Source organism: Pogoniulus pusillus, chromosome 40 (genome assembly GCF_015220805.1).
Source record: "Pogoniulus pusillus isolate bPogPus1 chromosome 40, bPogPus1.pri, whole genome shotgun sequence".
NCBI lineage: Eukaryota > Metazoa > Chordata > Aves > Piciformes > Lybiidae > Pogoniulus > Pogoniulus pusillus.
The window spans coordinates 3,434,575-3,450,089 of NC_087303.1; the positions used below are offsets into that span (position 1 = coordinate 3,434,575).

Consider the following 15,515-nt stretch of genomic DNA (forward strand, 5'->3'; position numbering starts at 1 on the left):
AGGTGTCCTCAGCAGAGTGTGGTGGTGGCTCAGATTTCTTACCCAGAGCTTTCAAGCTTTTGTCCCTGGCCAGATAGGAGCTGAATTCGCTCCTGCCAGAAGGCTCTGGGAAATGCATGTGTGCTCCCTGACGCCAAAGGCTGTCAGCAGCAGAAGAGGAGCAGTGCTCGGGGACAGCGCTGGAGACATCCACAGCACGGGAGCAGCCCCAGCACTGCTCGAGGATGGGCCAGTCATGGACAGACTGCACCTTGGTGGACTCTCAGAGCAACCAGACTCAGGAAACCCGACCTGGGTCTCAGCACAGCACATCTGTGGGCCCTAGAGACAGTAATGCTCTCTAGGGCCCAGCAATCTCCCTTCGTCTCTGATGCAGGCACAGGGCACAGTGCCCCCAGGATGTAGCCAGGTACCCTTGACACCTCCCTTGGAGCATGGAGGAACCCCAGGAGGGTTGGCAGCCGTTCAGGCTGAGCACTGCTCCAGGGCCACCCAGGCCCACTCCCAGAGCTCAGGGGTGCATGTGAGCCAGGGCTGCGGCAGAGAAGGGAGAACAAAGACTATGAACCTCCTCCACACCCTTTGGTGTTGCCGTGGCACAAGTCCCAACCAGAGACAACAGCACAGGACCAATGAGGACCATCAGTGCTAGGGCCATTGGGTCAAATCCTGCTGGACATGGACCCAGATGATGTCAACTTGCCCAGGGCAGGAGCACAGACGGATCCTGGGGGAGGATGTGGCGCTCAGCGTGGCACTGACGCAGGGCCTGGGGCTGTGCCGGCGCCACAGCAGTGACACATGGCTCAGAAGGGTCTCCTCACCCACCCCTCTCAGTGAACACCAGAGCAGCCTCATACCACCAGGACACACCCAGCAGCACCTCCCTCCGGCACAGCACCCTGAAACCTCAGCAGCAGCAGAGCCTGAGCCCCACCACTGCAGGTGCTCTGGGGGTAAGGAGGGTCTGCTCCCAGCGCAGGTCTGTCCCCAGAGCAGAACTTAAAAGCCTCCTTCTCGGGTTGTGAGGCCGCAGAGAGCTGGGAGGGAGCCTGGGGATGTGGAAAAGACAGGAATGTGCTCGGCATTGGTTTTGGACCCTGCTTATGATTTATTCTGCCACTGCAAAAAACCAAAGCAACGTCCCTTCCGAAATCTCTGCACTTCAGAGTGCAGGCAGAGGAGGACAGAGCTCTGCAATAGATATTTATATAGCTTTGTATAAATACACACAGCCACACCTGCACACCTGCTGCACGCCAGCACTGCGCAGCCTCTGCGCTTGCAGCATCGTTCCCTGAACCTCTTGCTCTTGAAATGATCCTGACTTGATGCCATGGCTAAAAATACTCCCTGCTGGGCACAAGGAGAACCAGCACGGCCTCAGCGGGCACCCAGGGCGTGAACGGGGCTAGGAGGATGTGCTGCCTTTGCCGCATTCCTCTGCAGGCTCCGAGGCAGCACTCATCAGACGTTTCTGCAGACGAGGGCATGAAGCTGCTGGGCACTGCTGTGTGAAGGGAGTGCAGCACTGGAGGGGATTTGCCTTCAGCTCCCTGAGACTCAGGAAGAGCAAACCCTCGGGAAGCTTCTCGTCACTATCTGGGCACTCAGCAGCCCCAAGAACTGTTGGATGTCTGGGGGGCGAGGGAGGGTAGGGCACGGGACCAGCCTGGCTTCGTTAAGGATCTTTGTTCCTCTCCTCAGCACGGAGGAGGTCACCATCCCCCAGCAGCCTGCCTGTCCCGGTGGTAAGCAGCGATGGGGAAAGACCAGCGACGGGCATCAAACCCGTGGCTGCCCGCAGGACTCGGCTCCCTGCCCGCAGGGCTCTGCCGTCGCCAGCACCGTTCACTTCACTTGCGCCACGACGAAGCCGGACTCCCTCATGCTCTCATAGTACTCGATGGCCAAGGCGAAGTCGAAATCGCTGAGGGCCGGCCCGTCCACGGCGATCTTCACCAGGTCGGAGAGCTTCTGGGTCCCCGTGCGTCCCGAGCGGCCGCGCCGCAGCAGCTCCCGGCCCCGGCTGATCTTCTCGGACAGCACCGAGCCCAGCGGCAGCGCCAGGGCGATGGCGGCGAGCACGGCGAAGTCCGGGAAGAGCTCATGCATCTCGGAGCTGCTGTAGACCAGCTTGCCGCAGAGGTCCTGGAAGGAGAGCTGCCCGAGGCTGAAGACGATCCGCTTGAAGAGGGGGAAGTCGCTGAGGGCTCTCTCGCTCACCACCACCCGCGAGTAAGCCTGCAGCAGGAAATTGAGCTCGCTGACGCCGTAGCTGCCAATGTCCTCCAAAGACTGGGGGTAGCACTTGGGGTTGAAGATGGCCGAGAAGGAGCTGACGGCCTCCAGGACGCTGCTGGGGAACCTGTCCAGCAGGTTGCCTCTCACGCTTTCCAGGTAGCTCTCCTTCAGGTGCTCAAAGTGCTTCAGGTGCCCCTTGGAGCAGTTGGCCAGCTCCACGCCCTTGTAGTAGAGGCGACTCTCGCCCTCCTGCTCGCCCTGCGGCTGCTCCTGCAGCTCACTGAGGAACTCCCGCAGGTTCTGCCCGCTGGTGCTCTTCTGGGCCTGCAGGGTGGTGGCCGTGGTGCAGACAATGGGCTTCAGCACAGAGAGGTCCAAGTCCTCGATCTGGAAGAAGTGGCTGAGCTTCTGGAAGATGGGGAGGACATCCAGGAGGATCTTGGTGAAGGCCACAAATTGGAACTTCTTGAGCTCTTCACAGAGGCCAAGAGCCACAGGCGACCGCTCCGCCTCGCTCTGCAGCAGCGGCACTAGCGTGGGCCAGGAGACATCGATGGCTTCCACGGCTGGGAAAAGAGAAGTCCAGGGGATGGCTTTGGGGCTCCCAAGGTCTATCTCACAGAGGTCCAGGACACTCTGCAGCTCCTGCAGGCCACTGCTTCCCCCCCTGAAGCTGGAAGAGAGCCTGTACACAGCGTCCAGGGTGGTCTCGTACTTCTGGAGGTACTCGATGCTGACGATGCCGTGGGCGGGCAGCAGGGAGCTGCCATGAGACAGGCAGGGCAGCTCCGTCAGCAGCGGGCACAGGGAGGTCAGCGCAGTGCCCGCCCCGCTCGGCCGCTCAGCCAGCAGCGAGGCACTGTTGGCGCTGAGCCAGGTGATCTTCATGGTGGGGATGCCAAAGGCGTGCATCACCTCGCCCACCTTGCCCGCCACCGTGCAGGCCTCCCCAGTGGGCAGCTCGAAGCTCCCCAGGAAGGTGGCGCTGGTCTGCCCGTTGCAGGGGGAGACGGTGGTGGTGAACATGGCGAGGCTGCGGTGCTGCAGGACGTCCACCATCTCGTCCACCACCAGCCCAACGAACGGAGAGGCTTTGATCCTGTGCCTGTCCTCGTTGTGCAGGACCTTGGCGATGGCTGCCTGAGCCGGGCAAGGGGGCACAGGGCAGGCAAGGAGGGAAAGAGAAACACAAATAAGCTCCAGAAGCAGGGGAGAGATGCCCAGCACTTGGCACAAAGCGAGCTGCAGGGCTCTGGCTCCTGGTGTCCCCAAGAGCAGCACCAGGTCCTGATGGGAGGGGAGCCCTCGGGCAGATACAAGGCACAAATAAGCTTCAACTCCTGTTCTCTTGCACCATCTCCTCCTGCTCCTGCCCTGCAGCCCCAGCACCCAGCAAGGCTGCAGAGAGCCCAGAGGTCCCTGTGCCAAGCAGAGGGCTGGAGCCCCACAGCTTCACCAGGACCGGGAATCACCAGGGCAGCACCAAGCCACCAGCCCCCATCCCTGAGCCCTTGCCTGTGCTAGGAGTGAGCTAAAAAGCCACCAGCACATCACCTTGGCTTGAATCTCAGCCACTACATTGGGGTTTATGAGCTCAGCAGGGACAGGAGCAGCAGCAGAAGGCTGCAGCATCTTTTCCTTCTCCGCTCTGTCTTCCACATCCAGGAGGGGAACACCCCCGGGTGTGTGAACACTGCCCGTGGCACTTCAGGCTGAGAAACCCAATTAGTGGGTTTAGCCAATCTGCAGCAAACTGAAACTCTTTAGAGATCTGAAAAGCCTGGCAAGTGGCCAAGACTCGCTAGAAATTCAATTTGCTTTTAACAGACACCAAGCATTTGCTCAGATCAAGAGAATCTTCCCCAAACTCTGATCACCCTTCTCAGGGCAGGAGAGCAAAAACTGTGCCTGCAGCTTCTACCCTGAGGCAACCTGGCAGGGCTGGGAAGGGAGAGGCTGCTCCTGCTCTCCCTGTGCCAGACACCACTAGCCCCAGGCTCCCTCGGAGCCCAGCACCTTCTCCTGATCCTGTCAAACCATGGAATGACACCAGCGAAGTGCCACAGTGCGGAGGAACTCCTGGAGAGCATCACCCAGCCCCACTGTGGGACTAGAGCACATCCTGGCACAGCCTGGTTGTGTGGACCAGGCTGGTGGTCACTAGTCCATCACAGATGTGCCCTGATGCCACAAGACAGGTTTTCCAGTGCAAAGACAGTGCTGGAGATCAGCAAACACTGGCAGAGAGGCTGCTGGTGCTCCAGAGCTGCCAGCAGCCCCAGCTCCAGCTTGCCTGGGCTCACATGGCCAGGAGGATCCATGGATCTGCACCACAAAGATGGCTCTGGCAGAGCCCACACTTTCCCCTGCCTGTTACCAGGGCCAAGGGGGCGAGAGCTCATGCTGGAGGCTCCTGTTCACACACAGCACCTGAAGAGAAGCCAGGTGGAGCTCCCTGTGCAGCCAGTCAGCGCAGGCACCCTCATCGGTGCGGACACCATCCAAACCCCAAGCAGCCATCAAGAGGCAGGAGCTGAACCCCCCCCCCAGGCCTGGCAAACCCACCTGCATCTCCCCGATGCTACCAGGCTGGTAGAAGTCACTGTGCTCGGGGGCCAGCAGCGCCTGGCACAGGTTGAACTTCTGAAAGTCGAGCAAAGAGGAGCACTTCTCCTCCGGGATCTCCTCCTTCGCCATCCAGTAGACGGTGGTGAGCACGGCCACCTTCGCCGGGTTCACCTCCACCTTGATCACCGAGCGCAGCTCCGGGTGGTGGCCGTGGACGCGGGTCTCGAACGCCAGCTGCTCCCAGTTCACGGCCAGCGCCTGCCGGTGGGCACCGGAGGTGACGTGGCGCAGCAGGGCATGGCGCTGGAAGTTGTCGGTGCCTACGGTAAAGGCGTTCTCGGCCTTACCGTGCTTGTTCTTCACCAGCGCCTGCCGGCACTCGGCGCAAAACATGAGCTTCCTCTCATAGTCAAACTCCAGCCAGGTGAACTCCTCCTTCCAGTGCTCATTGAAATATCGTTTGCACTTTTTATTGGAATTGGAGGTCTCCCCTGCAGGTTTCTTCCCCGGGGGCACCATACTGCGCCAGCCTGGAAACCAAACGCTATGGCGGGACCGAAACGTGCCGTGGGAGAGCAGCCTCTACATCTAACTTAGTAAGAAGCTCTATGACCACACTCTTGGTCCGACTGGAGATGAAAGAGACACAAGGGAAAGGGGTTAGGGAAAGGTCAAAGCTGCCTTTGGACCAAACGTCTGAAAACAAAAGTGCTGACCCCAGGAGGAGCAGCTCCTGCTGCTGGCAGCAAGCGTCCAGGCTCGGAGCAGAACGGGGGTGACTTGGAGGCTGGCTCAGACACCAGTCCCTGCATGCACCATGTGTTTGCATTCCTCCCTTGGTCACTCTATCCCAGGATGTGGCCAAAGCCATGCCCCATGGCAGCAGGGCTGTGCGCAGGATCTGCTCCAGCCAGGGCTCCTCAGCACCACCCTGAGCTTGAGGCTGCAGAGCTCTGACACGGATTTAACCCAGGCAGCATCCACTCAACGCCCTCCCTGCACCTGAGCCCCACTCAGCCCAGTCCTTCCATGAACTGGATTAAAAAAACAAATCGAGCCTTCATCGGGTAGGGTGGGAGGAGGAGGAACCAGCACGGGGTGGGAAAGGGGGAGAAACCAAACGCAGAAGGAGAGGGCAGAGGGACACTCAGCAGCAGCCAGGGAGTGCTGGCAGCCAGGGACACTTCGCTGAGAAACCCACCGGCAACTCGAAGCATTTCAGAAGAACACCCCCAGGCCCCAGCGCGAAGCCCTGGCTCCCAGAGATGCCAACACCCATGGCCACGGAGCAGGGGTGCCCTTCGGGATGCCCTGGGTGGTGGTGGAGCTGCCCAGCAGCACAACCAGCTGTCACCGCAGCCACGGATCTCCCTTCTCCTGACACTGTCCTTCGGCATGCTCTGGCCGCAGCTGGGATCCTGCACAGCGCTGGGGGCAGTTCCCTCTGTTCCCTCCCTGTCACCTACCCCTGTTAGCTCCCAGACCCCCCCACCCCCACCGGCACACAGCCTCCGGCAAACCTCAGTACTCTACTAAGGGTAAAAGCAGCAGCTGGGGACTGGGAGCACTGCGGGGGGGCAGCAGAGCACCGCGACACTGGGTCCTGCGTGCCCTGCAGCATCCCACCGGGCACCTTGCACCGGGCACGCAGCTCCCTGGCACCACTGGCCACAGGAAAAAGCATCGTGTGGGGGCAAGCAACTGGGGAGGGAGGAGGCGACCCCCAGTTCTGCGTGCCCACCCCGCACCCCCTGCCCTCATACGTACCATGCAAAGGCTGCCATAGGCTCTGGGGCAGAGGCTCGCAAACCTCCCGGGTTGGGCTTTTAAATAGGGGGGGAGGGGATCAAAAAACCCCCCAAAAACCCTGCGTGAGCCCTGAGCCCAGCCAAGAGCCGAGCGCAGCCCAGCAGCCGGCCGGGAGGGCAGCAGCGCCCAGCCCAGCAGCGCCCTCAGCGCATGGGTGCCCGCCCGGCTGGCACCGCCGTGCCCTAAGCGCGGCGGCTGCGGGAACAAAGCCTGCGGTTGGCACCGCGCTCAGGCCCGCACGGGCGCAGCCATCTTGCTGCGGGACTCTCTGGCTCCGCGGCGCCGCCGGCAGCCCACGGCGGCAGTGGCCACTAGCGGCGGACGGGAACCGGGAAGGCCGCGCGGCCGTGCCCCCCCCAACCCCGCCACGGTGCGGATGGTGGCAGCGATGGCCAGCGATGGGCTCTGCCCCTTGGGCAAGGGGAGCTCACGGAGCTGGGCTCCCTGCTCGCCGCACGCTCCCTGCCACGACGCCTTCACCTGGGATGCAGCAGGGCAAAGATGATGGGCATCGGGTGCCCGGCTCATGGCCCCCGGCGAGCTCCACCTCAGTCCCCTGGCCAAGGCATATAAAGCAGGAGGAGCTGTAAACGTGTTTGCATCCAGACAGGATGTGTTTGGGCAGAGCCAGGACCTGTGTGCCCCACGAGTGGGCAGCTGTGGGCAAAGCAGTTCTTGCCCTGCCTGCCTGCCCATGGCCCTGAGCTGTTGCAGGTCTGAGCCCTCGGTGAACCTGGCAGCAGGACTCGGACCAAGCTCCCACTCAAACCACACTTAACTGTGTTCCCGGTCCATAGCTGCAGGACTGGCACTGGGGCTGGCACCCACAGCTGGCACTGCCTAATGAGCACAGGAGCTGCGCTGACGTCTAAAGAACCTTTCAGCACTAAACGCAGGCAAAACTCAGAGCATCTCAGCTTGGGATTTTACACCAACTTCGCTTTTGCCCCAGGCAAGGTTCCCAAGGACACCGAAGTCTCAAAGGACACCGATGCCCCGCGGGAGCCCGCAATGGAAGCCCCCCACCCATTTCCCCAGCACTGACACGGTGTCCAGGCACTGGGAGATGCTCTCAGCCCAGCTCCAGCTGCTGCCGGTGCAGTCAGGTGGCCCCTCGGTATGTGCCTGGATTAGGGGCTGCATTGTACCTGCTCCGGGAGGGGCCAGGGCCCCCCACTGAATTCCTCTCTTCAGGCTCCTCCACATGTCCCGGGGCAAGAGACTCTTCCTGCTCCCGGGACATTCCTGCCCAGCCCGGGGTTAACCTACCGGGAGCTGGGTGAAACCAGAGAGGGGCTCAGAGCTGAGCACCCACTGATCCCTGTGACCCCTCCATCACTTCCAGGCTGGAGGCTGCTGCAGGCCCTGGTCCCAGCATCCGGAGCAGATTACTGAGGTCAGCAGTCCTGCGGTGTTCCTACAGGCTGGAGCCTCTCTGAGCCCCCACACCAGGACCCAGCAGCAGATTTGGGGGAGTCCAGACAGGAACAGGCTTGCTGTTCCCCTTGGCTCCCCATGGGAACAGGTGGTCCCATCCCACAGCCTGAGCAAGGCACCTGAATCTGGAACAGAGGGATTTGGGGCACCAAGAGCCCCCACAAAGCCCTGGAAACCCATGGCACTGGGAGAAGCCCCCCACTGCCCCCTCCCCTCCACCAGCACCTGATGCAAATTCTTGGAGTCATCATGAACCAGGGGAGCCCAGCAAGAGAAACCTTCATCAGAGGGACAAAACCACCCAAGAAAAGCAGCAGCTGGGACCAGACAGGAGCCCCAAATCCTGCTGGGCAAACCAAGATGGCACTACTGTGGGCACAGGTGGAGGGCTCCATGGGTTAGAGATCCCAGGTGCCACCGAGCACACTGAGCCTGGGGAGAGGGCTGGGAAATGAGGGTGGGCTGGAGGAGCCCCGTGGGCACTGGGGTCAGCACAGGGACTCTGCATGTTTCATGCAGGCTCAACCCCTGGTGTTTGTCCTGTGTGCCTCTGCCCTGTCACAGAAGCCCAAAGCCCCTCACATGAAACAGTTCTTTAGCTGCCTCTTTTCTTGTCTTTTCTCCATAAGTTGCCATTTCTGCTGGCAGCCTCCAGCTTTCACCAGGGGTTTGGGGCAGTGTTTGCACCCCCACGAGCACCCCTGCCCTGGTGTCCCTGCAGGGTGGCAGACAGACTGGCAGACACTGACTGACGTCCTTCCTAAGGGAACCCAGATGGAAATATTCCCTTGCTGCCCTGCAGCGGCAGCAGCCTCCTCACTTCCATTCGACGGTTGCTATTTCCCTCATGCCAGGCCAAATGCACAGCGGGCACCTGCCCTCCTGCATGGGCACATCCATCATCCGCATGGCACGCAGGCGGCCGCTGCCCCATGAGCCACACTTTCCACTTGAGTCCTTCGTCGGCCAAACCAACCCCGAGGCACAGCTGTGGGTGTCAGACCCCAGCACCCCCTGCCCACGATTCAGCCGCATAGCCAGGGGGTTGCCCCGGGGGGGGGGGGTTCATTGCACGGGTAAGGAGCTCAGGAAGCTGGAGAGGCAGCCGTGAGCCCCCCGGAGAGATCAAATCCCCGAGGCCGAATACACAGATCAGGTTTTTTGGGTTCCTTCTCTGCGCCGAGAGCTCTGAGGCAGGCTCCGGGGCTCTGGCAATGACTCACAATGTTCCCAAGAGCGAAATGGAGCTTTTGGTGCCGCCGGAGCTGCCCCCCGGCTCTCCTGCTCACTGCACCGTGCCCTCCCCCTCCCCACACATTACATGGGCACACGAGGAGAATTCTGGGGGGTAGGGAGGGCACACACTGCCCTGTGCATCCCTACCCCGACTCTGCACCCAAAGCCCACTCTCCAGCAGATCTCAAGATAAACCAATGACCCCGGGCAGAGTGGCACTCATGGGAGAATGCTTAGGGAGGTTTAAGGGACCCCTCACCAGGCTTTGCCCCACTGCACAGCAGCATCCATGGCACTCGAAGGCGGTGCCAGCTCCATTTAATCCCCGCGGTGCGTGGCAGGCTGCGCTGAGCTGCTGCCGTACCCCTGAGAGCAACGCAGCACCCAGCGCCCTGCCAGCTCACACCAACTGAAAACATTCCTGCAGCCCCCCGGGCACCTGCCAGGGCTGGCAGAGAGGGCACAGCGGGCAGGGAGGGCTCCCCTGGCAGGATGCTGCATAAAGGATGAGGAGAATGCTCCCTGGTTGAGGGAAAGGAGTGGGGAACAGGCTGGAGGCCCCCAGTATTCCCCTGCTACATCCCAGCTCTCCTGTACATCTCCAGAGTGTTTGCAGGGGGGGAGGGTCCCCAACTGCCAGGGCAGTCCTCCCAGCAGCACTGTGGGCACAGGGGTAGACCAGGTCCTTGTGGAGATGCCTGACTGGGCAGTGGGCCATGGGAGGAGACTGTGAGGGTGCTGCTAGAGAAGGAACCCCCCCGAGGGACTGACACAGTCCCCCTAATCCCCCAGCCACAAGCAGCTCTCAGAAGGCTGCCTCCTCCTGCACAGCTCCTCGCAGCCCTTTGCTGCGTGACTTGAGTTGGCAGGGAACGAGCCTTGAAATAAACTCAGATGACATCTCTGCGACTGCCGGGCACGGCCGCAACCGGGCGATTCGGCGGGGCTGGAACGGCGGCAGGGGGCGGCAGGCAGTGCCCATTTCTCCCCCATCAGCAGCCTCAGCTCTGATCACACCAAGCCAGTTTGCTCTCCACAACACAGCAGCTGAGAAGGGCAAAGTCCTTTCTCGAAGAAGCAGGGACAAGGTCATCCCCCACCCGGGGCTCCCCCGCGGCTCACCCACCTGGCCCTGGGGAGCAACTCAGCCACATCCACCACCCGGATCCGTGGGAATTCCATGGCACTGTCTCAACCAAACGTCCCTGAGAAGCAATACTGGGCACAGGTCTTGCTCTGTTGAGTCTCTTTTCCTCCCCGTGCCCACTAGCACCAAGCTCATCTCCCCTTGGATTTTAGTTGCCCTGTGCCAGTTCACTGTCTGAAATGGGCATTTTGTGGTGCCCCAACTTGCAAAGCCCCAAACCATCCCAGTACCGCCCCCCACCCCGCCCCAGGCAGCCAGCATCGCTACTGGGGCTGCCACAGTCCATCCAGGACCTCACTGATCCCTGTGACAAGTATCAAGGAGCTGGGGACCAGCAGGGCTAATCCTAACCCCAGGCAGCAAAGAAGCAGTGAGGACTGAACACAGACCAGGGGTCCACCCCCCAAACTCTGCTCGACCCTCCCCACCATCAGCTCATCCTCTGAAGCAGAGGGCAGAGTTCAGGGCCTTTCCAAAACAGAGAACTCAGAGGGCAGCCCAGAGCCCCAGATTAGTGCAGCCTTTAATTCTGAGCACCCTTTAAATCATCAAAATCACAGCCGAGCCCAATTCATTACAGCCAGGGAGCAGCTGACAGAAATGAAAAGGGAGGGAAGAGCCTCAAATTGATGCTTTCTCACCATTCCAGTGAAATAACCAATTTGGAACAAATTAAGGGGCTCCTGTCTCTCCCAGCTCTCCAATTGCCTCTGAGCCAACGCACATTTTTCATAGTGCAGCCTTTGCTCCATTAGCAGCAAAAATTAATGATTTCTGTTAGGGGAGCACTGGGCAGGTGCCTCCCTTGCCCAGCTGGGGCTGGGCTGGCCCTTCCCTGGGGGACGCTGCAAAGAGCTATGAGGAGACAGACAGGCTCAGAGGAGCAAGTGACATGGCCAGGGCCATCCAGCAGTTTGGTGGCAGAGCCAGGTTCCAGACTGGTGGTAGCCCCATCCTAGATGTGCTGGAGTGCACATCTAGGATGGGGCAGACTGCTGAGGTGAGGCTCAAACCATGGCATGTGATGGCATCGTTGTTGTCCCTGATGACCCCTGGCCATGTGGGCTTCAGCCAGTCCCTCCCAGCTTTGCCTGTGTGGGCCCGAGGGGGTCCCACCAGCTCAGACTTCAGAATTGCAAATCCTGGGGAGTCAAAAGGACTTTCAAACCCTAAGCCATTGGCATTCCCCCCCTGGCCCTAAGCTTCAGAGAAGTCCAATCTTTTGCCCCCACCTGCCCACTTTCTCCTCACGTTGTTATTTTTGGGGTACCCTGTGCCAGCCGCACTGCCACAGACAGCGACCAAACTGCGCAGCTCCCAGCATGGCTGCCCCGGGGCCAGGCTGGTCTGAGCCAGGGCTGGGAGGATGACACACATCTGTCATTATTTTTTAATTAGATTTTTATGTCCTACCTCTTGTATTTCATTGTAATTTCCTCCACTCCTACCCAGGCCGTGCTAATATCAGCGCTTCGGAGGAGAGTGGGAGCAGGCAGCCCACTCCTGCCAGCAGCTTGCTCAGAAAAGGCAGAAACAGCTCTGCTAAATGCCTGCAGTCACAACGGGCTCGGGGACATTGGGCAAGTGCTGAAGAGAACCATCAAAGTGCAGCCACCAGCAGCTTGCTGGGAGCATCCTCACTGCCCTAACTTCCAAAAACTCCCTGTTTGCTCAGAATACCTGTGGGCACCTCGGGGTTCCAGCACGGGGAGGTGAGGTTACAAAGGGACTAAACAAACTGGTGAATGACACCCTTGGCTTGGTGCTGGAAATGCAGTGGTGTTTTCTAGCCCACATCATCCTGGAGGTCAAGATTAGATGACAGCTCGGTCTAAAAATACTCAGAAGGGGAGGCTGAGGCTGTCGTTGTTGCTCAGAGCCCCCAGTGCCCTAGGTCGTGGTTGGAACCAGGGACAGAGACCTGCCCCAGGACATATCTCAGGGCGAGCCCCTGGCAGTGCAAACAACTGCTGTATTTACAGGGAAATTCAGTCAAGACCAATTCAAGGGAAGCTCAGTCTCACCTGTGGTGAAGGAGTCCCAAGGCCAACCCCAGCCTTTGGTTGGGTCCAGGCTCCCCTGCCCATTAGCCCTCCCCCGCCCCGGAGGGGATTTGAAGCCTAATTAAACAGCCAATTAACAACAACAGACTCCCATCAGCATCAGCACCCACAGGTGGTCCCATGCTGCACTGCCCACCCTTTACTGTAACTCGAAGTCCCCAGTTTTTAGAGGGGACCTCCAGACCACGACTGGGGGAGCACACTTAACCCCTGGGGGGGAGCAGCCACCACACTCCTCTACCCAGCACACCACAGACCCACGGCTCCAGCCCCAGCACAGGGATCATGAGCGAGCTCCCAGCACCGCGGGTTCAGAACTGAAGCTTTGGCGACTTTACACCTTTCTCTTCGTCCCTGAGCCCTCAAGGCCAAGCAGGAGCTTTGGGAGGTCGCTTTGGTCGTCGTTCTTTTTTAAAACCTGCCCTTCCCGAGGAGTATTGCAGACAAGCACCCGGGCAGCGTCAGGCGCTCCGGAGGCGCAGGCAGCGACAGCTCCGGGAAAAGATTGAGTTTCAGATTATCAGAAAAATTGAAGTGATGCACAGGAGACAGCTGCCGGGCAAGGCTGCGGCCACGGCCGGGCGAGTCCTTGGAGGAGCTCATCAGATATGCCAGGTCAATGCCATCCCTCAGCCCGGCCGTCCTCCTGCTGCCACAGGCACCCACAAGCAGACGCCAGCGCTATGCTACCGAGGGGGAACGAGCACACGCGGGCATGGGGATGGGCACAGCACACGTATGGGCACACATTGCATCCACGGGGGGAAATCAACCAGAGCCATGGCTGCCAGCACGGGCGTCACCCAGGGGCGATGCTCCTTCCCCCACCCCCCCCCCCCGCGAAAGTTAATGTCAATTATCCCCAAACCAGCGACATTCCCAGCCTGAGTCTGCACCTGAAGCGGGTCCGAGGGCAGCGTTACCGTCACGCTCCGCTTGCTGCCGCAGCTCCTCCAAGCCCAACACAGCTAAAGCCACAGAAAAGCCTCTCCAGCAGCCCCCCTGCCAGCTTTCCCCTGCCAAAGCACCGCCAGTGTCTGCCCCCAGCCTCATTTCACACAAAACCATCACAGTTTTGCACCGCGGGTGCAGCAGGGACGCGACTCGGGGGTGACCCCCAAGTGAAGAGCAAGGGCACAACAAAGCCGTGCCAGCGCCCGACCTTTTTCTTCCTCTTTTTGCAGCCCTGGGAAAAATCAATCGGATGCAGAGAGCCTAACTCAGCTCGGCTCTGGGCTCAGGGGGCTGGCAGCCGAAGGCACAGGCTGCCCGCGCCGGGGCTGGCAGGGACCATTTTGTAGGTGTTCGGCGCACGGCTCGGGCATGCCAATCAAAGGAGCAGCTCTTTGGGTGGGTTTGGGGCAGAGGGGAACAGAAGCCACTCGATTCACTTGGAAAGAGGAAAGTCTCTGGAGGGTAACTCAGCACCCAGAGCCCTGGTGGGAGCAGGATGGGAACCCCACAGGAGAACCAATATTTGTGTGCGATGCTGAGGCTGCTACCAGCCCCTCAGCTCCCGAACCCGGACTCCTCCAGCACCACTAATTCCTGGAGCTCGTTTCTGGCACTAAATAACCACCGCGATTAAAACTGCACAGGGGAGCAGGCACACACACCCCCACGCCCCCCCAGCCTCAGCAGAGACACCCAGAAAATACGAAACGGTCTGTGCTGGCTTTTCTCCACAGCACAGCTGGCAGCTTGGTTTGTTTCCATTTTCTCAGGCTCAGGTAACTCGGCGCTGCCCGCCCGGCGCTGCCCACCCGACGTCCGAATGGGGTCGATACAGAGAGCAGCATCCACGGGACAGCAGCGGGGGGAGCACCACGGACCTTGCCCCCCACAGACCCCTTGCCATCACCACTGGATTCTTTCCATCGCCATCAGACCTCTCGCCATCGCCACCAGACCCTATTCCATAGCCGCCACCGGACCCATCACCACCGCCAGCCCCTTCCGCCGCCCCCGAGATGCCGGCCGAGCTCCGCAGGCTGCCAGGGGCTTCGCTTATCGCCGGGCTTCGGTAACCCACCCCCTGCACCCAGCCTGGGAACTGAGCTCCGCAGCATGGCTCCCTTGGGCGTTAATGAGAGCAGGGGGCGGCTCGGAGCGCTGAGGGAAGCAGCGGGGAGCTGGGGCTGGAGGAAAGTTACGTTTCACCCACCTAGAAGCATTTTGGATGCGGCTGCCTCGGCTCGGTGCTGCTGGTGCCTCCCGCTCGCCCGGTTGGGCTGCGGGCAGGGGCGGGAAGAGGCGGGCAGCCCCCCCCCCGCAGCCCTTCTCAGCCGCCCAATGCGCTGCCAGCCCCTTACCGCCGCGCCCGGCTCCGCCTCGGGGGTGCCGGTGATCAGCAGCGGGAGAACCAGAGGGGAACCGGGAGAGGGGCGGAGGGAAGGGAGGGGCCGGGGTTGCCAAAGACAGGAAACTTTGAGAGAGCCCCTGACCCGCTCCGACTGCACCCCCAGATCACTCTCAGAGAGCCCAGGACTACTCCCCTCTAATGGGGATCTTTTGAGGTGGTCGGGGACAGGCACCTGCTGGGATGCTCTGTGCTGGATCCCCACCAAGGTGGGAGGGCGAGACGACACAACAGCGGGAGCCCCCCACCCTGAATCTCCCTGGGAGAGCACCCCCTAAATACCCACTTGGGCAAGGTCTTATGGATGGGCTGAGTCACCTCCCCCCAAGACGGGGTGAAGTTCGGTCTGCCCATGATGCCGAGCACATCCCGTACACGCTGGCGCCCACTCCTTCCAGTTACCAGCACATCCCTCAGCTTTTGGGGTTCAGCACTGAGCCGCTGGCACTGCCCCACAGCAGGTTGGGGTGTTGCAGATGCCCTGGTGCCCAGGGCTTGTTGCCCTCCACATCGACAACAGGCAGAAGCAATTGGACTCCTCCTGCCATGGCAGCACCTTCTTGGTGCCGAATTTTTGACACACCCCCCCCCCCCCCCCCCCGAGCTTCTCAGGGGCAAGGAGGTTCAGGCTGTGGTTGCCTTTTCAAGAGGG

At 60.7% G+C, this 15,515-nt stretch overlaps 2 protein-coding genes across 12 annotated transcripts in view; both read right to left on the reverse strand.

The window, feature by feature from the left end:
* Window positions 1-15,515, reverse strand: part of ZNF385C (zinc finger protein 385C) — a 63,584-nt gene that overhangs the window by 16,398 nt on the left and 31,671 nt on the right. The window lies entirely within an intron of this gene.
* Window positions 1,088-14,844, reverse strand: C40H17orf113 (chromosome 40 C17orf113 homolog). 3 transcript variants are annotated; one of them, XM_064174305.1, is made up of 3 exons: window positions 14,669-14,844; window positions 4,810-5,441; window positions 1,088-3,384 (listed from the first exon to the last, which is right to left on the reverse strand). In XM_064174305.1, exons 2-3 carry the CDS (start codon window positions 5,329-5,331, stop codon window positions 1,852-1,854), a joined length of 2,055 nt encoding a protein of 684 aa, XP_064030375.1. In that variant the 5' UTR covers window positions 5,332-5,441; window positions 14,669-14,844; the 3' UTR covers window positions 1,088-1,851. The 3 variants fall into 3 exon arrangements, with proteins under 3 accessions (XP_064030375.1, XP_064030376.1, XP_064030374.1); XM_064174306.1 differs by lacking the exon at window positions 14,669-14,844 and adding an exon at window positions 13,667-13,917; XM_064174304.1 differs by lacking the exon at window positions 14,669-14,844 and adding an exon at window positions 6,580-6,885.